At 45.2% G+C, this 25,411-nt stretch overlaps 1 protein-coding gene across 1 annotated transcript in view; it reads left to right on the top strand.

Annotated features, from left to right (window-relative positions):
• Positions 1-25,411, top strand: part of LOC147114038 (polycystin-2-like) — a 99,166-nt gene that overhangs the window by 54,284 nt on the left and 19,471 nt on the right. Inside the window, exons 11-12 of the mRNA XM_085996183.1 lie at positions 10,911-11,035; positions 11,815-11,950. Of these exons, the coding sequence (XP_085852309.1) occupies positions 10,911-11,035; positions 11,815-11,950 (261 nt within the window). The remainder of the gene's footprint in view (positions 1-10,910; positions 11,036-11,814; positions 11,951-25,411) is intronic.

Genomic DNA, 25,411 nt, shown 5'->3' with positions numbered 1-25,411 from the left:
ATATTAATGAATTTGGAAACTGTGTTTATACTCTCTTCATCAAGATCACCACTAAGCATCTCTGACTTAACACCTTCCTCCCTGCTTTCAAAAACCTCCATAGAATGCTCTTCAGCCATTTTTGTGTCATCTCTTCACCTTCTTTCCCCATGCTTGATTTTGCCGGCACTCAGAGGTCAGGTTTGGAGGCAGGTCCGCTGTCAAAATAGCAAAGATTGACAGCGGGTAGGAAACCCGCTGTCAACCCGCCTGCATGCGAGCGTCCCATGTGTCGAGTTGTCAGCGGAGAACTGACCCGACACCAAGCGGCAGGGGAGATAATTGAGCTCATTAAATGGCTAGTTAACAGCCAATTTAATGGTATTTTGAGGCTTCCTTCCAATTTTAAGTGCTCCCCCATGGGTTACCCACTGCTCGGGGAAACGCCAGCTCACCCTGGCATGAGTTGAGTCTGCTCTGATGTATCTGATAAGCTGACAGCTGCAGAAGTGGTGTGAAGGATGCCATGTTGCAGATGGTCAGTATCAGAGCACAGAAACTGTTGGTTACTGCATTTGTAAGACATATAGGCCTAGAAATTCAGTGGTGCCCAGTTTGGGGCGCCGGAAGTACCGCCCCGGAAGTAGTCGTGGCCGCCCGCCGCAAATTCAGTTTGAGCGCCCCAGAGGGAAGCGCGGCGCTACTCGTGGCGCCCCGCATCCCTCTTGGAGCGCTGCAGCTGAAGATTGCAGCGCAACGTGCCGCGCTGCGACATGGCGCGCTGCGGTACTGCAGGCCTTCCCTTCTTAAAGGGGAGGGGCCTGCTGCAGCGCGGGCGACGATCGCGAGTGCCGGCAAAAGAGCCCGGCACCGAGGAGAAGTGCCGGGCTCTTGGGACACAGCCGGCACTCCGTGGGGGTGGGGGGGGGGTGGCTCAAGAGGCCGGGGACGGCGGCGCGGAGAGGTGCTGGCAGGCGGTTAGCAAAAAAAATGGCCGCCCCGCACCTCAGCGCCTCTACCGCCGCAGGTAGGCCCCCCTGAACCGGTCGCAAATAGCGACTGGCGTTAAAGCAGAGGTTGCTACTAAATTTCGCGATCGGGGCGGTAGCGGGGCGCTGCACACACCGATGACATCATCGGTAGCAGCACAGCGCTAACGGCTAGCGCCGCCATTAGCGCACCACTAAATTTAGCGTGGGCAGTGGTGTCCAACCCACTAAGTGCCCTCCTAAGGTGCTAACGGGTGGCGCAGCCCACTGAATTTCTAGGCCATAGAGATTTCTTTAGCTTGCAAGTGTTTAGAGCCAACTGTATGTCCAGTGCCACCTCCAGGGCTTAACAAGGCCAATCAAGGGGAAATCCCAGAGCAGCTGCAGCCGGGAGCGGGACCGGAATTTGGCAAACAGCTATCCCACCACCATCCTGATACCGCTGAGAAAATCCAGCCCTAGTGTCCACTTGCTATCCACTGTCCTAAAAAACACTCTGTTATGCGTCTTTATGTACCTGCTAAAAGAATCTACCCAAGTCATACAACTGCACTTTCAAACTACCAACTACCTAACCTTTTCCCATTCATTTATCACGATACCTCTGCAACTGTTAATTTGTTCAACTATTCCTCACCTCCACCTTTGTCCATGTCCCAGCAAAACTTTCACTGTCTTCCATCCCGGTCATTGGTATGACTGCCATGTTCACTGCCTCAAGGCCAAGGGGTGCAGACTTGTCTGACATTCAGTCTTGGATGGACCACAATTTCCACTAGATAAACATTGTAAAGAATTAATCCATTGTCATCAAAATCCAGGTCTTCAGCATCGACTCCATCCCCCTTCTCAAATCAAAGGAGACAGTATGCAATCTCGGTGTCTTTTTTTTAATTCATTGGATGTGGGCATCGCTGGCAAGGCCAGCATTTATTGCCCATCCCTAACTGCCCTTGAGAAGGTGGTGAGCTACCTTCTTGAACCGCTGCAGTCCTTGTGGTGAAGATCTTATAGTTTCTTGTAGCGGTTTGATACAACTGAGTGGCTTGCTAGCTAGGCCATTTCAGAGGGCAGTTACGAGTCAACCATATTGCTGTGGGTCTGGAGTCACATATAGGCCAGACCTGGTAAGGACGGCAGGCTTTCTTCCTTAAAGGACATCAGTGAACCAAATGGGTTTTTACGACAATATTGTAGTTTCATGGTCACCATTACTGACACTAGCTTTTTATTCCAGATTTATTTAATTAACTGAATTTAAATTCCCCAGCTGCCGTGATGGGATTTGAACTCACGTCTCCGGATCATTAGTCCAGGCCTCTGCATTACTAGTCCAGTAACATAATCACTATGCTACCGTACCCGATATCCTATTCAACACCAAGGTGAACTTCTGACCCCACATACGTTCTATCACAAAGGCCACCTACTTCCACCATTTTAAAAATTCATTCTCGGGATATAGGCATCGCTAACAAGGTTAGCATTTATTGCCCATCCCTAGTTGCCCTTGAGAAGGTGGTGACAGCCCTTCTACTTAAACCGCGCAGTCCATGTTGTTGTATCCATGTGTTAATGGAGATACGGAATGCAGGAGTTGGTTTAACAGGTGTTTACTGAACAAAGTCTGGAGGTGAACCAAAAGACACAAGACGCCACACGGGCCCACACACCCGAGTGGTCACCACCGGCACCACAGTACACAGGGGCTCTTAAAGGTACATACACTACAATTCCTCCCCTTTTAGATAATTAGTACATAACATTTTAAGTAATCATTAATTAACATGTTTACAAGAACAATAATCTACACATTTGCTGCAGTTAATCAATTATAAGTCAGTCTCTCTGGAGGCTTCCTGACTCGGTCCGGATAACGCCTCGGTGGTGTAGTAGTTTTCGGTGGTGTAGTAGGTTCTTTTGGCAAGGTCGATTCGGCTTGAATGCCAGTGTCGGGTTCATCTGGTTCCAGTATCACCGGATCGGAGGTAGATACTATGGGTATCTCTGCTTCATCATTAGGCGTATAGAGTTGTGGTGTAGGTTGTCCCTTTTCGGATGACTCTATGATCTGGTCAGCATGGCGCCTTATTATGCTTTCACCAATGTCCACGGTATACATCAGCGGTCCTAGTCGTGTGCAAATAGTTCCAGGCTGCCATTTCTCGATACGGTAGTCCCGGGCCAAAACTTGTTGACCTATCTGGAAGGTTCTAGTTGGCCTTTCATTCATGCCTTGAAATTGCGGGTTCTCCACGTCCCTTCTGATGTTTGGCTTGATCAAATCCAGCTGGCATCTTAGTCTTCTATTGAAAAACATCATGGCGGGAGTTTGGTTTGTAACCACATGTGTTGCATTCCTGTATGCAAACAAGAAGTTATCTACCTTATGTTGTAGATTTATGTCTTCATTACCCATGGCCTTTATGGCCTTCTTGAAGGTCTGGACAAACCTTTCAGCTAATCCATGGTGGCGGGATGGTATGGGGCGGACGTGTAGTGCTTAACCCCATTGTTTTTTTAAGAACTTCCTGAATTCTTTGGACACAAATTGCGGTCCATTATCAGAACAGATCTGTTCAGGCAGCCCATTCCTGGCAAATATGGTCCTTAATACTGTGATGGTTTTTTCCGTGGTGGTGGAGGACATCTTTATTACCTCCGGCCACTTGGAGTGTGCATCAACCACGATTAAGAACATTGAGTCCATAAATGGACCAGCAAAGTCGATACGTACCCTTTGCCATGGAGATGAGGGCCACTCCCATGGATGTAGAGGGGCTTGTGGTGGGGCGTTTTGGACCTTCTGGCATCCTAGACAGCTCTTGGTCATTTCTTCGATGTCTCCATCGATACCTGGCCACCACACAAACGCTCTGGCTAGGTTCTTCATTTTCACTCCACCCAGATGCCCCTCGTGAAGCTCCTTTAGCACTTTATCCTGGAGTTTGGGTGGAATCACCACTCTGGATCCACACATCAAGGTTCCTCGGCACACTGACAGCTGTTTTCTTTGCGAGAATGCTGGCAACAGTGGTTCGCCATGTGCTGGCCATCCCTTCACCGTTAAATCGTAGACTCGTGAGAGAGTCGGGTCATTTCTCGTTTCCTTTTCAATGGTAGAATTTGTTACTGGTAGACATTCTACTATGGTTGAGTGGAACATCTCCACTGGGTCCACTGTAGGTGCCTCTTCTACCGTTGGCCACGGTAGGCGCGATAAACCGTCAGCATTCCCATGCTGTTTTGATCCTTTGTATTCTATGTCATATTGGTGTGCCCCTAGGAAAAGGGACCACCTCTGTAGCCTTTGCGCTGTCATAATGGGTGTTAAGTCTGTGTGTTATAGTGAGAATTACTACACAGACCACAAGAGTAATTTTTAACAGGTCTTTACTAGTCGAAGGTCAGGGCGGAACTGCCCAATAAATCATTGCACAGCACTTATATACCGGTGTGGTCACCACCGGTATTACAGTATACAGCAGCCAAGATAAAGTAGTGCAACTCTTAAAATAGTTCTCTTAAAGGTGGAACGGTTACATACACCACAATCCTCCCTTTTTAGCTTAACAGTATATATTCCCCATTAAACATAACATACTAACATATATACACAACTTCATGTAAAAACAGTTCACAGGTTCAGTCTCTGAGGAGGCCTCCTGACTCGGTCCAGATAATGCCTCGGTGGTGTAGTAGTTTTCGGTGGTGTAGTAGGTTCTCGTTGCTGGGGTGACTCATCTAATAGTCCTTCACTGGACTTAACAGCTTGAACTTTCGTAACTTCAGAACCAGCATTGCTGACTTCTAAAGGCTCGAGTACCTTGGGAAGTTTTTCTACTTCCAGACTGATTTGGCTCAGTTCGGAGGGACCACGTGCGTGACCTGGTAGGGGTGATAATGGTTCAGAAGAGTCATCATCTTCTGCTTCTTCTCTATTGTCTTCTATTTCCTCCATCACTTCAGCTTTTGCCTCTGCCACCAATTCCCTGAGTGGCTTATTACTGCTGACACTGCTCACAAAAGGGTGCTCTTTCTTCTTAGCTTTCAACTGATCGATGAATTTGACATATTCCCTTTCTTGCTCAGCTTTGATTCATTTGGCCTCATCGCGCAGACAGTTTGTGTGTTCCTGATCCATTTTCTCAATCAGCTGCTTCTGCTGTCTTCCCAGATTCGCCAACTCTGTGTCAAAGAACTTTTTTTTTGCATTCATCTCTTGCTCAAAACGGCGAATCATTTGTTCTAATTGCTGTTGTAGTTTGAAATGGAGTTGAGTTCGAGCCCGGTGTTCCTCAGAAATGTGCATGTCTGTAGACTGGACAGACTCAGAATTCTCTGTCAAACTATGTTGTTGTTGTTCAGTGGAATTCTGTTCTGATACTTTGTTCTCTTCTGAAGCATTTATGCACTCCTTCGTTTTTCCATCATTAGTCTGCAAGTCCATTTTAGACTTATCTTTTGCACATGGGCTGGTCTTACCATCATCAGTTCCAGAGTCTGAGCTGATTGTCTTCACCGAGTTCTCACTCTCTGCTTTGTCACTGTCACTGCTGCATATGCCCTCATCCAATATTCTGGACAATCGTTCAGGTTTGACATCTTTTTTTCCGGAATCTACCGTTATTGCTTTTAGGGAGTGCCAGTCCATATTTATTTTCCTGATCCACTCCCGTCCCAGAAGTGGTGGACCTCCCTCAGGTAGTACATATATGTCCATTCCTTGGTGTTCTTTGCCCTTGTGTATCACCTTGACTTTTACCTTTCCGATGGGGTATACTTTTTGCCCCGTGTATGTCTGCAATACTATCTCCGTATCCCGTAGGGGAATATGTGTGAATAACCTTTTGTAATCTTGCTTATTCATGACCGTCAACGCCGATCCGATGTCCAATTCCATCTTCACTTGGACTCCTGCTATCTGCAGTGTGACCCAGATAGTTTGTCGGTCAGCTTCCTTACTCACACTGTGAATTCTCAGACTACCCAGTTCCTTGCTGTTGGAGTCTGAATCCGAATTCTGTTCATCCGAACTCTTCTCAGCCACCTTATGTACCTTTCTGCACTTTTCCTGCGGTGACTTTTTGTTGCTGGTCTTCTTTCCTGACCGGCATACTTTAGCTATGTGACCAAGCTTGCCACATTTTCTACATTCCTGGTTTTTAAACCAGCATTGGTTCTGATCGTGTGTTGTCTTTCCACAACGATAACATTTCGTTGTACCCAAAGCCATTTGATCTACGCGGAGTACCGCTGCCTTCAGCTGCATTTCCGCGGTGCCTCTCGCTGCGGCTTCGTGCGATGCTGCAATAGTGACAGCCTTATCAAGTGTAAGATCATTCTCTTCAAGTAGCCGCTTTTGTGTTCCTTCTTTCGACAATCCACACACGAATTTGTCTCTCAGTGCCTCTGTCAGTCTTTCCCCAAACTGACAGTATTTCGCTAGCTTACGCAGTTCAATTAAATACTCCGCGTTGCTTTCCTCTTCCCGTTGCATTCTCGCATAAAATTTAAATCGTTCCGCTAACATCAGCGGTGTGGGGTTCAAATGATTCTTCAGGACAGCAACAATATTAGCGAAAGTCTGATCCGCCGGTTTAGCTGGTGATAGAAGATGCTTCAATAGCCCGTATGTCTTCGCACCCATTGAGTTTAGTAAGGTTAGTGCTTTATCTTTATTTGATATTTTATTTGCCTTACGATAAATCTCTATGCGTTCTACATACGTGGCCCAATCTTCAACATCGGGATCGAAATCGTTGATGTTACCACGCTTAGACATCCTCGCAATCTTCTTGAGAAACAAAAAGAAATTTTTCTTTTATTTTTTTTTTCTCAAAATGGCGGTTTCCCGCGCTTGTCTTCTTCCCCCGCCTACGAAAATGGCGGCTTCCCGCGTTTGCCTTTCTCCCCCGCTGGCTGTAATGGCGATTGCCGTATTGCTGCATTCGCCCTCCCCAGCGGTTTTCAAATCGTGCCTCCCAGCCCCTCTTGCAGTCCGGTCCTTTCCCCCGGCTGCGGCTGAGTTCTCCGTGGTTTTTTTTTTTATTTTCTCCCGCGCCTTACGCTGACCCGGTCGCTGCGCCTCGCGGCCTCGGTAGCTGCCCGGCCTTTTTCACCAGTCGCAGTCGAGCTCTCTCTCGACGCTGTTGCGTCTCCCAGCCCGCTTGCAGCCCGGTCTTTTACACCGGCTGCATTTGCATTCACCGCGGCTCCCGTGCCTTACGCTGCCCCAGTCTCAGCACCTCTGGCCCCGACTTCTGTCTGGCTCTTTTCCCCGGCCGTGGTCGAGTTCTCCGCCCTTATATCCTCCGTTTTTTCCCTCCCCTACTTCACAGCCAACGTGGCCGACTTGCTGCTCGTCGCTGATTGGCTTACCCACCACCGTGATAGAAGGGATGATCACTGCCTGTTGCTGATGGAAGGCTTCGTGTCAGAATTCTTCCTTCGCTCTGCAGACCCGAGTCTTTTCTCAGCAGAATGATGAGGGCGGATGCCTCTTCTCGATGCCCGTTAAACTGCCTTGGATGTATCTCTGCCGCAGGGTAAGATCGTACTCGTCGCCACTGTTAAGTCTGTGTGTTATAGTGAGAATTACTACACAGACCACAAGAGTAATTTTTAACAGGTCTTTACTAGTCGAAGATCAGGGCGGAACTGCCCAATAAATCATTACACAGCACTTATATACCGGTGTGGTCACCACCGGTATTACAGTATACAGCAGCCAAGATAAAGTAGTGCAACTCTTAAAATAGTTCTCTTAAAGGTGGAACGGTTACATACACCACAATGGGAATGCCCTTTTTAGGGTTGAATATGGAGACGAGGGGTTGATGGTCAGTCAACAAGGTAAATTTTTGTCCGTGTAGGTAATGGTTGAATTTCTTCACTCCCCACTCCAAATTGGCAAGGTGCTCATTGTCGTTTTCTCCTGTTACAAGGATGTCGTCTAGGTAGCATTGAGTCCCCGGAATCCCTTGCAGGACTTGCTCCGTAGCTCTTTGCCAGATAGCTGGAGCTGATGCTACTCCGAAAACCAGTCGATTGTACTGGTACAGGCCTTTGTGTGTGTTTATCGTGAGATACTTTTTAGAGGCCTCCTCAACCTCCATCTGTAGATATGCCTGTGCCAAGTCAATTTTGGTGAAACGTTTCCCTCTGGATAGTGAGGCAAAAATATCTTCTATCCTTGGAAGAGGATACTGTACTGTGTGAAGGACCGGGTTTACAGTCACCTTGAAGTCCCCACAGATGCAAATTTTTCTCTGTTCTTCAGATTTATCATTATTCAACGTTTTCTTCATGACCGGGACGATTGGTGTTGCCCACTCGCTCCAATCTACCTTGGATAACACGCCTGCTTTTTCCAAATTCTCCAGCTCTGCCTCGACTGCTGGACGAATTGCGTATGGCACCGGCCTTGCCTTAAAAAACTTGGGAATTGCCGCATCTTCCACTTTTATTGAGGCGGTGACGCCTTTCAAGGTTCCTAGTTCCTGTTGAAACACTTCTTTGGCATTAGCCAAGATGCCTTTTAATCGTTCAGGTATGAAATCTCATCATTTTTTTCCTTACTGGTCACCGTCAGTGCCTGAATGGAGTGCCAATCTAAACGTATCTTCCTGATCCATTCACGTCCCAACAACGGTGAACCACCATTTTGCAGAACGTATAAATACAACTTCTGTATTTCCTTGCCGTTGTATACAACAGGCACCTTTATTTTCCCTTTGGGGTATACTTTCTGCCCCGTATATGTCTTCAAGATAATGGATGTGTCTTTCAAAGGTATATGCGGAAATAGCCGCTCGTAATCCCGTCGACTTATGACGGCCAGAGCTGATCCTGTATCTAGCTCCATTTTAACTGGGGACCCCGCTATCGTGAGGGTAACCCAGATGGTCTGGTAATCTTCTTTGGCAATTACATTATGTAATTTGAGACAGCTTAGTCTCTTGTTTCCGGAGTTGCTATCACTCTTCTGGTCTTCGGAGCTACTGTCCGTCATCATTTGTACCTTTCTGTACTTTTCCTTATTGATTTTTTTTCTGTCAGTGGATTTTTTGTTTCCAGATCGGCATACACGTGCAATGTGTCCCATCTTTCCGCATTGCCTGCATGCTTTGTCCTTGAACCAGCAGTCCCTCTGGTCATGGGTGGATCTGCCGCAGCGATAACATCAATCGTTTTTCTGCATCTACCTTATTCAATTCCTTTATCATTTTATAAACCTCGATTAGATCACCCCTCAACCTTCTAAACTCAAGTTTATGCAAACTATCCTCATAATTTAACCCCTTAAGCCCTGGTATCATTATGGTGAATCTGCGCTGTACCTCCTCCAAGGCCAACGGCTTTCCTGAGGTTCAGTGTCCAAAACTGGACATAGTATTCCTGATGGGGTCTGTACGACTGAAGCATCACTTCCTCACTTTTGAATTTCAACCCCCTTGAGATATAGGCCAACATTCTATTTACCTTTTTAATTACTTTTTGTACCTGCGCCTTTAGTGATTTGTGTACAAGGACACATAATTCCCTTTGCCCCTCAACAGCTCCTAGTCTCTCACCATTAAGAATATATTCCAATTTGCCTTTCTTTGATCCAAAGTATCTGACCTCGCACTTGCCCACATTGAACACCATCCGCCATAGTTTTGCCCACTCAGTCTGTCTATGACCTTTTAGAACCTTCTTCACCCATCTACACAACTTACCGTGCCTCTTAACTTAGTGCCATCTGCAAACTTGGATGTACAACTCTCTGTTCCTTCATTTAAGTCATTAATATATACGGTGAGAAGCTGAGGCCCCAGTACAGATCCCTGGAGATGTTACATCCCACCAGTCAGAGTTCATACCCTTTTATTGATTAGTTTCATGGAATTTTTTTCATACACCAGAACAGGCAGACAGGACCTTGGTTTAACATCTGATCTGAAAGCTGGCACCTTCGACAATGCAACACGGCACTTACGTGCCAGTCCATAATATGCGCTCAAGTCCTGCGTGCAGCTTGAATCCACATGAAAAGCAGAGGCCCCAGCACCGATCCTTGGGGAACACCACTTTTCACGCCGATGTAGCAAAAAACCACAATGTAATTGAAGGAGAATGTCTCCCAAAACTTTCCAGCCTTTTAGCTGAAAGCAGGTGCGGTTCCCTTTAAATACCACCGGAAATAGCTGCTACCCAGCTTGTAGTGCCCATGGTTTGTGGGCAGATATAGGGACTGATGGTGGCAATGGGGGTCTTAGCTTCATCATTTGCATATATTAATGAGGCCCCAGCCTGTTTCCGGTGGGAACTCTGGCTGCCTGAATTGAGTTCTGCCTGAAAATCAGAACAGGCAGACAATCTGTGGGAAGCTGACAAGTCAGTCCTCCATGAGGTTGAGGGGTGATCTAATGGACTATTGCCCAGTTTTGGGCAAATTGCCCGTCATATCCCTTATATGAGTAATTATCTGAAAAATGTTTAAAGGGGAAATAATGAAGAAAATGTAAAAATAAAATAATCACACGGTTCAGAGAAATTGTTGACATGAAGTTTCTTTCCAAACATATACACCTATTTATCCGTTTTAAGCTCTCTGGCTAATTCTGTTTGAATTTACCTTTTATACCAGATGTATGATCTAGGAACTGTGCATTTTTAGTTCATAAGATGTTATTTACAAAAAAATTGCTGATACACAAGGTATAAATAGAGTATATCACTGCCAGCAGCTACATCAGGCAACTAACTTTACTAATGAGGCAGACCACACATGTTTGGAAATTGTTCAGTCAGCCTCATCAAATCTCACTGGCTAGATAGACATAGCCCCAATTCATTATCTTGCCACTTTGTGTAGCTAACATACAATTGAAGTTTCTACTTCAAATGGGCTTATTCTGTAATCCTGAATAATCAGTTGTTCTTGTTTTTGAACAGAGAATACTACATCGACAAAGGATTTCAAATAAATATTATTACATTGATCCTGTGGAAGAACCTGATGTCCATCGCAATCCTGTGAAGAATTCAGATAGACATATTACTGCTAAAGATCATCAGCTGTGAGTCCTTTAATCATTTTCTGCACAAGTACTGGATTAAGGATAGACTCATGTAAAGTATCAGGGTCACAAAGTTGCTAAACTTCATTTGGCGGTTCTACTCCAACATTTCTAAATTATGCAAATTTAAATAACTCACAAAAAAGTCTTTAAACTTATGCATAAAATTGCCCATGTGCTGTTGAAAATCTATCCAATAAGTTTGGCCCTCCCTCAGAGGCGTGGGCCTTGGCTCCTTTTCTGAAGCTTGCTTTGTTCTGCTGGAATTTCCCTCCCAATCTTGTTCAAGTGCAGGACCAAAACTGAAAAGATTCCAATGTTGCTTTTACAGGTGACTCCAATCCACCTTTTACCATAATTCTTGTATTATAAAACTGTTTCAGATTGAAAAATTTGAGTTTTCCAAAATTACAGATTTTAACTTGATATGCATATTACAGCACGCAATGAAGTGTTTGGCAACACTTTGTGGGAATGCAAAAATGTGAGCGGCATAAAGAAAGAGGCAGTAAAAGTGTAACACAGAAAGCCAGAGAAAGAATGAGAAATTAGGAAAAATGTGAGTCACAATTGCAAGAAGAGGGAGAATCGTTCTCTGTGAGCTGTGTCGAGGGAGGTCCATCATATTAGATTATATAATTCTTCATCATTATAAAACAGCATACTCATCGACTTGCCATGAGCAACTCCACAAAAGGTCTGCTATATTATAAAACATTATATTCCAACTCACATGGGCAACATCATGAGATCCAATAATTTTATATATGCTTTCTTAGTCTGATCATGCGCACAGGTCAACTGGAGGAGAGAATGAATGACATGACAGCTAAAATAGATTGGATTATAGAACAGCTTGATCAGAAACAAAGATCTGTGCAGAATGGAAAACAGACAACATCGGATATCACAGAGGTGAGTAGACATTGCCCAGTTTGGTGGTATTTTAAAGTACAGGGTACTCTGTTTCTCTCAATGATTTCACAGCAGCTCTTGTAAACAGACCTTGTCTCCTACAATCTGGAGCTGTGTTTTTAAAATCAATAACCTGCCTTGCACAGATTTGGGTGATCCTAAGGTTTAACAATTACCCATTTGTAGTAATAATACTGGAATAACCATAGTCCCTATTACAATACCACTCTTTGAAATTGGCAGAATATTAAACTCAAACCAGTATTTACAGGTTTAAACTATACTTCTTAACAAATACATGAAAAAATTAAACCAACAAATTCGGCAGTATTAAAATAGTACCATAATCACATATAGATGCAATGAGCAATATGTTAAATCTCAAGAGTTTAATAACCTTGCTTGTATAACAATTAAAAGAGTACGCAGGAGACAGAGTTCAGTTCACCGCCATCACTTTCCAGAGAATCTTCTCAACTCCATGCACTCTATTTCCCATAGTGCATTGCACATCAGAACTACGGTAAGCTATGTGGGACAATTCAAATACAACATTCAAAATACACAACATCTCCTCCCCTCTTACATTAGATGTCCCAATAGAACCACAAAATTTTTAAAACACAATAACCTGGGAGTGAGGGTAGACTTCCTCCAACCATGGCTATATCCATGGGGATTATTCTGCCCCAGATAAAGGGTAAGCCTCTGAATTATAAGTTCAAACATATAGGGGCCCGCCGCTCTCTGGTAGGATACCGGCGGTCAACCTGGCTCTCCAGTTCATTGTCTCTCACAGGTGACGTCAACACAGGTGTAGGCGGCTGAGGTGCCTGTATACAGGTCTCCCTTGCTGATGAGATAGGGGCTGAAGCGGCTGCTTCCTCAGAAGGTGAGCCTCTCGGTGTAGAAGGTGGATGACCCACAGCGTCACCCAATGGCAGATAAACTGCTGTTGGTGGTTCAGTGGGTGTTGCTGCACTTCGTAGAAGCTGATCAGTGTGTCTCTTCCAGACAATGTCCTCGGGTGTCTGTACAGTGTAGGATACTGGACCAGTCTGTGCAATGACAGTAGCAGGAACCCACTTAGGTCCACCACTGTAGTTCCGTGCCAACACATGTTCACCTGGACTGAAGCCTCTGTCTTTGGAGCGTTGTTCACGTCGCTTGATCTGCTTGTCCTGCTGATACTGTACCACGTCTTTCACCTTTGGCGGTTTCAGCAGGTCGAAGTTGGTTCGCAGCTCTCTTTTGAGCAGTAGAGTGGCAGGTGATGCTTCTGTGGTCGCATGTGGTGTGTTTCTGTAACTCAACAGGAAACTATTCAGGTGCTGATGAAGCGTTCCCTGGCCTTGCGATGCCTTTAGAGAGTGTTTCATGGTCTGAACAAACCTCTCAGCTAGACTATTGGTCGCAGGGTGGTATGGTGCAGCCCTAATATGTTGTACGCCATTCACCTGCAGGAATGTAGCCATTTCTTGTGACACCCACTGTGGACCGTTGTCTGAGACAAGTTGCATCGGAGATCCAAATCGGCTGAACACCTCACCTAACTTCTCGATGGTCTTCTCAGCGGTGGTGGACCTCATTATAACAACCTCTGGCCACTTACTGTGCGCGTCAACAGCCACCAGGAACATTCTCTCCTCGAATGGACCTGCAAAGTCTACATGAATGCGGTGCCATGCTTCCTCCGGAAAGTCCCAGGGGTGAAGAGGTGCAAGCTGTGGCACATTACGAACTCTCTGACATGAGGAACAGGTTTTAGCTTTGTCCTCAATCTGTCCATCCATACCCGGCCACCAGAAGTAGCTCCTTGCTATTTCTTTCATACGAACCATTCCGCAGTGTAGTTGCTGTAACACTGGTTTCCGTAGCGATGGTGGAATAACCACTCTCCTCCCCCACAGCAAACATCCAGACTGCACCGACAGTTCATTTCTCCTTAAGAGATATGGTTTCAGGTTTGGGTCATCGCTGTCAAGCTTGCCCCCGACGATAATGTCCAGCACTGCAGACAACACTGGGTCATTTCTGGTGTTTCCTCACCTCACAGACCTCACAGAAACCCCACAGTGCAGATAGAGGCCATTTCGGCCCATCGAGCCTGCACCGACACATATCCCACCCGATCCCCGTAACCCCACACATATCCCACCCTATCCCTGTAACCACACGTATTTAACCCCCTAACACTAAGGGTCAATTTATCATAGCCAATCAACCTAACCCACACATCTTTGGACTGTGGGAGGAAACCGGAGCACCCGGAGAAAACCCACGCAAACACGGGGAGAATGTGCAAACTCCACACAGACAGTCGCCCGAGGCCGGATTCGAACCCGGGTCTCTGGCGCTGTGAGGCAACAGTGCTAACCACTATGCCACCGTGTCGAAGTAACAGGCGCGTTCTCCACCTGCCTAAAATAGCAGATGTCCATGCTATGCGTCATAGGCTTGGTGACAGACAGCGGCAACCTGGAAAGACTGTCGGCGTTGCCGTGCAGGTCAGACTTACGATATCTAATGTCAAATGTGTGTGCAGACAACAGCAGCGCCCGCCTTTGCATTCTGCTCGCAGCAAGTGACGGAATCCCTGTAAGTGGCCCGAAGATGGTCGTGAGAGGGCGGTGATCTGTTACTAGGGTGAACTGTCTCCCGTACAAATATTGGTGAAACTTGCGAATGCCAAAAACGATGCTCAGTGCTTCTCGTTCTATTTGGGTGTAGTTAGTTTCAGCTCTGTTCAAAGTCCTAGATGCGAATGCTATCGGCTTCTCTTCTCCGTTTGGCATGATATGAGAAACGACCGCTCCCACACCATATGACGATGCAAGCTAACTGTATTGGTAATGAAGGGTTAAAATGCGTCAAAGCCTCTGACTTCAGGAGCGTGTCCTTTGCTGTCACGAATGCCTCCTGGCACTTGTTAGTCCATTCCCACTTCTTGTCTTTACATAGCAACCAATGCAGCGGCCTCAGCATCAAGGCTAGGTTCGGTATGAACCGTCCATAGTAGTTCAGTAACCCTAGAAAAGAACACAGCTGGCTGATACTTTCAGGTGCTGGTGCATCCACGATTGCCTTGGTCTTGGACGGTGCCTTGTGAAGGCCTGTGGCATCGATCACATGACCGAGGTACTCAACTGATGCCTGAAAAAAATCGCATTTATCCCTGCGAACTCTGAGTCCGTAATCCCTCAGTCTCTGTAGCGTTGCGTCCAAGTTACGCAGATGGTCTTGGTCATCACACCCAGTAACTAAGATATCATCTAAGTAGCACTGGACTCCAGGCAATCCACTAAGGATCTGGTCCATAGCACGTTGGAAAAGTGCTGGAGCTGATGTAATTCTGAAAGGAAGTCGACAATACCTAAATAGGCCCTTGTGTATCACAATAGTCAGCATTTCTTGTGACTGTTCATCCACATGCATTTGCAGGTAGGCTTGACAGAGGTCGATTGTGCTAAACTTCTGGCCCCCAGCAAGTCCCGCAAACAAATCATCAATATGGGGAAGCGGATATTGCTCCACTGACAATACAGGGTTAACAGTTACTTTAAAATCTCCACATATCCTAACTCCACCTCCTTTCTTGAGCACTGGTACGATGGGTGTAGCCCATTCACTCACGCTGACTGGTTCTAGTACTCCGCTTTCAACTAGGGCTTCTAAGTCAGCCTCGACTTTTGGTCTGATGGTATAAGGTACGGGTCGTGCCTTCATGAACTTGGGTTTGCTATCCTGCTTAATACGAAGCTTCACAGTAATATCTTTCATGCTACCCAGTTCTCCATTAAAGACTTCTGCATGTTTCTTTAAGATGGCGGGTAAGCCTGGATCATTGTGTGACATCATGTAGACTGATGACCAGTCTAATTTTATTCTCTCCATCCACGAACGTCCCAGCAGGGAGGGGTAGACTCCTTTAACTACGTAGAGTGGTAACTTCCTAGTTTGTCCATTCAACTGAACTCTGACCTGTGATACCTCTCATGATTACTCTTTCACCAGTATATGTCTTTAACGCTATGTTAGCTGGCTGAAGTGGAAGGTGCTTTAATGTCTTTTTGTAGACTGTCTCTGACATAAGAGATACTGCTGCCCCGGTATCGATCTGCATTCGCACAGGTTGCCCCTCTAGCAAGGGTGAGACCCAGTAGCCATGCAAATCCCCAGCTACAGTCAGCACGTTCAGTGATAGTTCCTCCTCGGAAGTGTCACTTGCCTCTGTTTTGTCCTGTTCTACAGAGCGGACATGCTGCTTTGTCTTTTGTCTGAATGTTTTTTTTTCCTTCCGTCTTTGATGTTTTCCCCGTGTCCTTTTTATTTCTGCATGTGCGCTGAATAAGTCCCTTTTTACCACAGCTGTAGCAATCCATGTCCACACACCAGCATGCAGACGCAAGATGCCCCGTTTTACCACAACGGAAGCATGGCCCTTGGCTCTCTGTTCTTACTTTGTGCACTTTTTCTGTTGCACCCAACTGTTGAGCTTCCTTAGTTGCCAATTCCATGGAAATACTGATTTCAATGGCCTTTTGTAGAGTCAGATTACTCTCCGTTAATAGTCTCTTCTGTATGGCTTCAGTTCTCATACCACACACTAGCCTGTCTCTTATAGTATCATTTAGCACGTCATTAAACTCACAGTGCTCTGATAGTCTTATTAGTGCAGCTACAAACATGGTCACTGTTTCTCCTTCTTCCTGGTTACGCCTGTGGAACCTAAACCTCTCAGCTATGACTAGGGGTTTGGGTGAAAAATGCCCTTTTAGTATCTCCACAATTTCGCTATATTGTTTAGTCTCTGGTTTATCTGGATGCACTAAAGTACGCAAAAGATTGAAAGTCTTTGGTCCCATCACACTTAACAATGTAGGTACTACTTTGTTCCCTCCAATGTCATTTGCTTGTGTGAAGTATTCAAATCGTTCTGTGTATGAGCTCCATTGTTCGACATTCTCATCAAACGGTCCAATGTTACTGATAATTCCAGCCATTTTCCTTCTCTCAGGCTCCTAATTATCATTCACTAAGGATCCTTCCAATGTTGAACTCAACTAAAATCACTATCAGTATTTTAGTGCTTCAATTCACAGATCGTTTCACAGTTGAATAAATGTCCTTCCCGATTTACACACTGCTTTTCTTCCCCTTCCTCAAGTCGTTAGTACCTTATACGACGTCTCGTCTTCCCGCCATTGCAAGCTCCTTTATCCTCGAGCCAGCCTCACTTTAATTAACTGTCCACGGCACAAATAACAGTTTTAAACACGTAAAACCCGACTATCTTCCACACAGCAGAGCCACGTAAGTTCAGACGTCCTCGTCGCCACTTTTGTTAAATCTCAAGAATTTAATAACCTTGCTTGTATAACAATTAAGAGAGTACGCAGGAGACAGAGTTCAGTTCACCGCCATCACTTTCCAGAGAATCTTTTCAACTCCATGCACTCTATTTCCCATAGTGCATTGCACATCACAACTATGGTAAGCTATGTGGGACAATTCAAATACAACATTCAAAATACACAACACAATAGGGTTAATTTGTCTTTTCAACGAGTTCATCTCAAAACATGAAACTAGCCTGTTCATTTCATTAAAGTACTTGATAAACACTGTAAATATAGCCTCAGATTTTTCCCTTTCCGCCATGTTTCTCCATTACAGTATTTCTGTTGTTGAGCACCTTACCCAACAGATCACCAGTTTCAGGAACCACCTGCACTTTTCAGTGTGTTGGTTTTAACTATTAAAGTCAGATTGATAGATTGATATAATGGACTCATCAGACATGATCTGAATAATGGGAACAGATCGGTGTCTCCAAGAAACAAAACCCTTTACTATTAAAATGTTTATTTTCTGTTTTTAAAGTTTTGCTTAAAATCTGCATGTTCATACATACATACTTACATTACAACAGTAACTACACTTCAAAAAGCATAAGAAATAGGAGCTGGAGTAGGCCATTCGACCCTTTGAGCCTGCTCCGTCATTCAACCAGATCATGGCTAATCTTTTACCTCAACTCCACCTTCCCGCACAATCCCCATATCCCTTAATTCCCCAAAATTTATCGACCTCTGTCTTGAATAGGCTCAATGACTGAGCCTCCACAGCTCTCTGGGGTAGAGAATTCCAAAGATTCACAACCCTTTGAGTGAAGAAGTTTCTCCTCATCTCAGTCCTAAATGGCCGACCCCTTAGTCTGAGACTGTGACCCCGTGTTCTAGATTCCCCAGCCAGGGGAAACATTTTCTCAGCATTAACCCTGTCAAACTCCTTAAGATTTTTATATGTTTCAATTAGATCACTACTCATTCTTCTAAACTCTAAGGAATATAGGCCTAGTCTACTCAATCTCTCCTCATATGGCAATTCCCTCATCCCAGGAACCAGTCTAGTGAACCTTTGCTGCACTCCCTCTAAAGCAAGTATGTCTTTCCTTAGGTAAGAAGACCAGAACTGTACACAGTACTCCAGGTGTGGCCTCACCAATGCCCTGTATAATTGTAGTAAGACTTCTTTACTCTTATACTCTAATCCCTTTGTAACAAAAGCTAACATACCATTTGCTTTCCTAATTGCTTGCTATACCTGCATGTTAACTTTCTGAGATTCATGTACAAGGACACCCAGGTCCCTCTGAATGCAAACATTTCCCAGTCTCTCATCATTCAAATAATATTCTGCTTTTTTGTTTTTCCTACCAAAGTGGATAACTGCACACTTCCCCACATTGTATTCCATTTACTATGTTCTTGCCCACTCAGTCATCCTGTCGATATCTCTCTGCAGCCTCTTTGCGTCTTCCTCACAGATTACTTTCCCACCTAACTTGGTATCATCAGCAAACTTGGATACGTTACACTCTGTCCCTTCATCTAAGTCATTAATATAGATTGTAAACAGCAGGGGATTTCTCCCAGTACCCAGAGAACTTGCCCTGTAGCTGAGGATCTATGAAATACAGCAAGGAATTAGCCCTTAAACAGCTGCAACCTTTCATAAATGAAAGTTTGGTGGTGGCAGAAAAGTGAACTAACTGTTCACAATGGCAGAGCGAAGACATTCGAGCAACACTGCTAACTTTTGATGTTCAAAATTTGAAGGCCCTGCTGCGGGAGGTGCACCAACAAAGGGCAGCCTTATTGGAGGATGAAAGTCACACTGCAATAAAAACATAGGTGTCTGCTACATAAAGGGAGATCACTGTCTTGTACCTGGCTACAAATGAAGAACAAGTCAGGAGCAAAGCAGTGTGCTCCTAATGTTTGCACATATTTCTTGTAGGGCCTGTCAGCCTATTTGGAAACTGCTACATCCGCTGGGATGTACAATTTAAAGCAGTGTGCACAATTATTGCACTTTTGCACAAACTCTTTCATTATGCCTAAACTGATTGCCTACACTTATCTTGAAGGTAGAAATGGCAGCTGATGCTGAACAGTCTTTCCTATTGAGGTTAGCAGCCATGGATGCAGGGGATAACTCTGTACTATGTCTGAATAAACATTCAAGCTGATACGGCAATACAATGGCTGCTTTTATTTCAGACTCTCTGGAACATTCCCTCTCAGAAATAATAACAAACAATATAAGAGGTGACCCTGGAGTATAATTGCTACAGGATGCTTGCTCCCATCATGGGCCCTCTAGTGTTCACTTTACAATATGCAAGTACAATACATTTCACTGTCTTCAGTCATCAACCAGTGTTTCTTCTTCAAATAACAACAGAAAATGCTGGAAGCACTCAGCAGGCCAGGCAGCATCAGATTTCCAGCATCTGCAGTATTTTGCTATTGTATTTCTTCTTCAAATAATGTGAGCACCATGGAATGTTACACATGGCTGCTTCCTGGCCACTGTATGCAGAATGATCTGTTTTGATTATATGCCAGCTGAACAGTAATTGAGTGAAAACCCATTGCTAAGGTATATATGACATGCTTTAATGCCTACCTAGGAACAATTTGCAACTCTCTGCACTCAAGGGAATCCTGTCACCCAGTGAAAGTTGTGTGCCCTTTCCACAATAGAAGTATAAAGATGCTTCCCCTTACAAATGTACCCCCTCCCCCAGTACATGTAGAATGTATGATGTAGCAGATGTTTCATGGAGTGGCTTGGAAGGAGCTGGCCCTGATGCTCGATTTTATGTGTATTACATTATGCAGTGGAATCTTGTGAAGCACAGACAGCAAAGGCAGGTTTCCTTTGACATGTCTAGGCACAGCTCCTGGAGTAGTGATGGGCATGGCCAAAATGCCTCCGTGTCATTGTACCTGCATTTACCAGCCTCTGATCAACTCTGTAGGGGGTGGTGGTGGTGGGGTGGCGCGTACACCCAGTCAGTTATGCCTCTGACTGTGAGCGGTTCGAATCGCTCCCACGCCCCTGGGTTCTAGACACCGGACTTAAGTACAGGCGGCGATACAGAAAAGACTCGAGTAGACCAAGATTTTATTGAAGTAGAAATAACACAGTCTTACGAGAAGCTACTAGTATAAAGAAAATTACAGGCAAATACAAATAACTATACTTATACAGGGAATGGGAAACACACGGCACATCGAGGGAAAACAACTATCTTAACAATCCCCTTATCCTTATCCCACCCCCTATACCTAACTAGATTAAGCTATGAGGGGCCAGAATTTATGCTCACCAATCAAAGATCTGCTGAATTCAAAACAGCGGTGGGGCTTGGGGTTCGCTCTTTGTGCTCTCTGGAGCCTGCCGTCATCACGTGGTCTCCGGGTGCTGCAAGGGCGTTGTCCAGGTACGAGTACCCAAAAGTTAAAGTCTCTGCTTGGGTACTTTACCTCGCAGGGATGATGGTTCCTCTTCCTCGGCAGACAGTCGGAGTTTGCATGAAGATAGTCGCAGGTCAGCTGGACTGAAGGCCCGATTATTCGAAGCTTTTCTTCAATCATCTTTCCATTCGTCTTCTTCACCACCTCGCCTCGTCGCGTCCCGCCTCGCCTGGCCTGATTTGTCCGTGTCCGCCTGGTGCAATGCCGGGCGTCCCTGATGGAATGAGGAAGGCACGGGCAGTGGCGGGTGGTAAGCGCGGGACGGGGGAAGAGCAGTAGCCATGAGGGCGAGGGGCCGGAGCAAGAGCCGGGAGCAAGGGCAGAGAGCAGAGAGAGAAGGTTGCCAATGGGCCTACAATTATACTCCTTCGGACGGCCCTTATCTGTGCGCCAAATCAGGTTCGTTCTTTGTCCCAATCTTAACGGGGTATTTTAAATAATGGTAGCAATCTACACTAAGGGGTCGATTTTCCCGAAGCTGTCGGGAAGAAGGCGGGACTACAACTTTTGGGTTTTAGTCCCGCCTACATCGACGTCCGGCCAATCCGTGAGATTTTCCCTTGATTGACCTTGTTGAGCCCGCCCAGCGGGCTCAGCAGGTCAAATAAGGGCCACCCGGCAACAGGTGACGTCACAGACTGAAATTTCATCTGTCAAGAGTTCTTGACAGATGAAATATCAGTGTTTCACAGCTGTTTCAAGCTGTGAAACACTGACAGTCTGAGTTCTGACATGAGTCCTTCTCCACAGACTCAGTTAGAACTCTCAGCAGCACTCAAAGCTGAAGGCTGTCACTTTTCACAGATCACAGCCGTTCAGCTTTAAGTGCCAGCTGAGTGATGGACTCCCGGCGCCTAGAGGAAGAAAGGCTGTTAAGGTAAGTACAGGTAAGTAAAAGTTCTTTACATACTTTAGACACACCAAACACACTTACCTTTGCACTCATGCACCCATCACTCACCTGAGCGCCGACATCGCAACCCCTCCAACTCCTTCAGCCCGACGGCCCACCTGCTCTAACCTGGCGTGGTTTGGAGCCGTCGGGAAACCCACACGAAACCCCTCAAAATAGGGATTAGGCTAAAAACTGCCTGTTAACTACCTGTTAACAGGCAGTTAATTGACACTAATCCCTTCCCGCCTGGGGTTGGCGGGTCCCAGTGCGGGGCGGGTACCCGCTGCCTCTGAAAGTTGTGTGGAGCGGGGTTTTGGGCGGGATGGTGTCGGGACCCCCAAAATCAGGATTTTCTCCCCCCTCCCCCCCACACGCCTGAAACCCCACCTGACGGCTCCACGAAAATCGACCCCTAACTGTTTTTAGATGGCCGGTAATCGCATCTACTGGCCTGATAATTGACTTGTTTTGTTATTAATACATCTTAATGGGCCTGTCCAGCCTCGATGGCTTCCTTAAGCTGTTCCCAATTATTTATGCAAACAGCTTGATGGCCTTAACTATAGGCCTAACTAGGTTTTGATTTGTCTCCAATTTGGTCTAATACATAATTCAAAGTCCTGTCTGGTTTTCAAAATGCAAAGTCTCTCTTCACAGAAACTGCAGCTTTGGCTTCGATTTCTCCACAAGCTGCCTGTGCCGCAGAGTCCAAGTTTCTAAAATCTCAGGCTTTCTGCCACGAGGCGTGGACGCCATCTTGGGTACCCTTTTTAATTAAAATGTCCACGCAGGGTCCCTTTTGTTAATAATAACCTTTGGGGAAATGTAGAAATTTTGCAAATCTTACAACTCCTCTTCCCTCATCTCAATTATGCAGTTGATTCATATGCCCCACTCTTTGTAAGGTGCAATGTTGAAGTCAGCAGTAACCAAGATTAATAAAGTATTGGCTGAGAAAAAACAAAAATGGAGGACTACCCAGAAAAACCAACTAATAATGCATGGAGCAAAATGCAGCCAAGGGTAACGGCTAATGCAAAAAAAATCTTCTGCTTTTATAGGAACAGGAGTAGGCCATTTAGTCCCTCAAGCCTTTTCTGCCATTCAATGAGATCATGGCTGATCTGTGACCAAACTCCATATACCCACCTTTGCCTCATACCCCTTAATATCTTTGGTTAACAAATATCTATCAATCTCAGATTTAAAATTAATTGCCCTAGCATTGCCGTTTGCGGAATAGCGTTCCAAACTTCCACCACCCTTTTCATGTAGAAGTGTTTCCTAACTTCACTCCTGAAAGGCCTGGCTATAATTTTTAGACCATGCCCCCTAGTCCTAGTGCCAGCTGTGGCTCAGTTGGTAGCACACTCGCCTCTGAGTCAGAAGGTTGTGGGTTCAAGTCCACCCCAGGGACTTGAGCACATAAAGCTAGGTTGATACTCCAGTGTAGTGCTGAGGAAGTGCTGCACTGTCAGAGGTGCTGTCTTTTGGATGAGATGTTAAACCGAGGCCCCGTCTGCTCTCTCAGGTGGATGTGAAAGATCCCATGGGACTATTTTGAAGAGGAGCAGGGGAGTTATCCCCAGTGTCCTGGCCAATATCTATCCCTCAACCAACATAACAAAAACATTATCTGGTCATTATCACATTGCTGTTTGCGGGACCTTGCTGTGCGCAAATTGGCTGCCATGTTTCCCACATTACAACAGTGACTATACTTAATTGACTGTAAAGCAGTTTAAGATGTCCAGTGGTCGTGAAAGGCGTTATATAAATGCAAGTCTTTCTTTCTTTCCTAGACTTCCTAACCAGTGGAAATAGTTTCTCTCAGTTCCCCTTGAAAACTTCGATCAAATCACCCTTTAATCTTCTAAATTCCAGGGAATACAACCCTAGTTTGTGTAATTTCGCCTCGTAATTTAACCCTTGGTGTCCAGGTATAATTCTGGTAATTCTACGCTGCACTCCCTCCAAGGTCAATATATCTTTCCTATATAAGGTGTGGTGCTCAGAATTGAACACAGTACCCAAGGTGTGGTTTAACCAGGGCTTTGTATAGCTGCAGCCCTCTAGATATAAAGACCAGCATTTCATGAGCCTTTTTGATTATTCTCTGTACCTGTCCTTGAAATTTTAATGATCTATGTACATGGACCCCTAAGTCTCATTAGACCTCCACGGTTTCTAGCTTTTCACCATTTAGAAAGTATTCTGATCTATCCTTTTTAGGTTCAAAGCAGATGTCTTAGCAATTGCATAACATTGAAATCCATTTGCCACAGTTTTGCCCATTCAATTCAATTCAATTCAATTCAAATCGCTTTATTGGCATGATAAGGTATATCTTATGTTGCCAAAGCATCGAAAAACATTTATGGTTGAACACATAAACGCAGATCTATTCATTCATTGTATAAACAGATATATCCCTGAGTGTATAAATATACATTCATATAATTTGTATATACTCTTTTCTTAGGTTTACTGGTTGTCCCTCTGTTTATGGCAAGCTGTAACATAGTGTGCCGCTAAGGTTACACAGTTTCTCTGTTCCCCTAGTAGGTATGGGAGTTTTTGGTTGTCATTCAAATTTCTGAATTCAGGGCATATTTGTGAGAATTTTTGGTAGAAATTCTCCCTGATGCCCTGATATTTTCCACAAGCTGTGAGGAAGTGCATCTCTGTTTCCACCACTCCCTGACTGCAGTGAGAGCATATCCTGTCCTCTCTTGGCAGCCGGGTCTGTCTGTGTCTGCCTTTTTTGATCGGCAGGCTATGTTCACTAAGTCTGTACCTTGTCAAGGTTTTTCTCAGTTTGCTATCCTTTACCATGGTCAGGTATTCAGCCATGTTGTATTGTCTGTTTAGGGCCAAGTAGCAATTGAGTTTGTTTTGGGTTTTTGTTGTTTCTGCCCAATATGACAGGTATTTTTCCTTTTGCTTAGTGACAATTGTGTTGGGTCGAATTCTCTGTGCTACGATGTCACTGTCCTGGGGCTGGTTATTGTTAGTATTGTTAGTGGTTGCTTCACTGAGTCCCAGGACTAGTTGACTGAGGGTATTCTTCTTTATGGTCCTCTCTTGGCATTTCAAGGCTTCGTAATGATAGCAGTGGGGGTTGCTCATTTTTAGGTGTTTCCAAAATTTGGTGGCTCTTTTTTGGATAGTAATTATTAGTGGATATTGGCCTAGTTCTGCCCTGCATGCATTGTTTACGGTTTTCCTTTGAGTCCGGAGGATACTTTTACAGAATTCTGCATGTAGGATCTCAATTGGGTGTTTGTCCCATTTTGCAAATTCTTGTTGTGTTAGCGGTCCCCACACCTCACTTCCATAGAGTGCAATTGGTTCAATTACTGATTTTAAAATTTTGAGCCAAATGCTAATTGGGATTTCTATTTGGATTGATCTTTTAATGGCATAGAAAGCCCTTCTAGCTTTCTCTTTCAGTTCATTCACAGCCAGATGAAAATTTCCCGTAGAGCTGATTTTTATGCCCAAGTATGTGTAGTTAGTGGTTTGTTCGATTTTAGTTGTTCCTAGTGTGAAATTTATTCTGGGTCCCTGATGTCTGGATCTTTGCTGGAACACAAGGACTTTGGTTTTTTGGGGGTTTATTGTCAGGGCCCAGGTCTGACAGAATGACTCCAGCAGCTCCAGGTTCTGTAGACCCTCCTTAGTTGGTGACAGCAGAACCAGGTCATCTGCATAGAGGAGGAATTTAACCTTGGATTC

This window comes from Somniosus microcephalus, chromosome 8 (genome assembly GCF_052327205.1).
Source record: "Somniosus microcephalus isolate GS21.2 chromosome 8, FLI_Smic_1.0, whole genome shotgun sequence".
In the NCBI taxonomy this organism is placed as follows: domain Eukaryota; kingdom Metazoa; phylum Chordata; class Chondrichthyes; order Squaliformes; family Somniosidae; genus Somniosus; species Somniosus microcephalus.
Note: the sequence above shows the minus strand (reverse complement) of the source record. Positions and strands in the feature narration are given on the sequence as shown.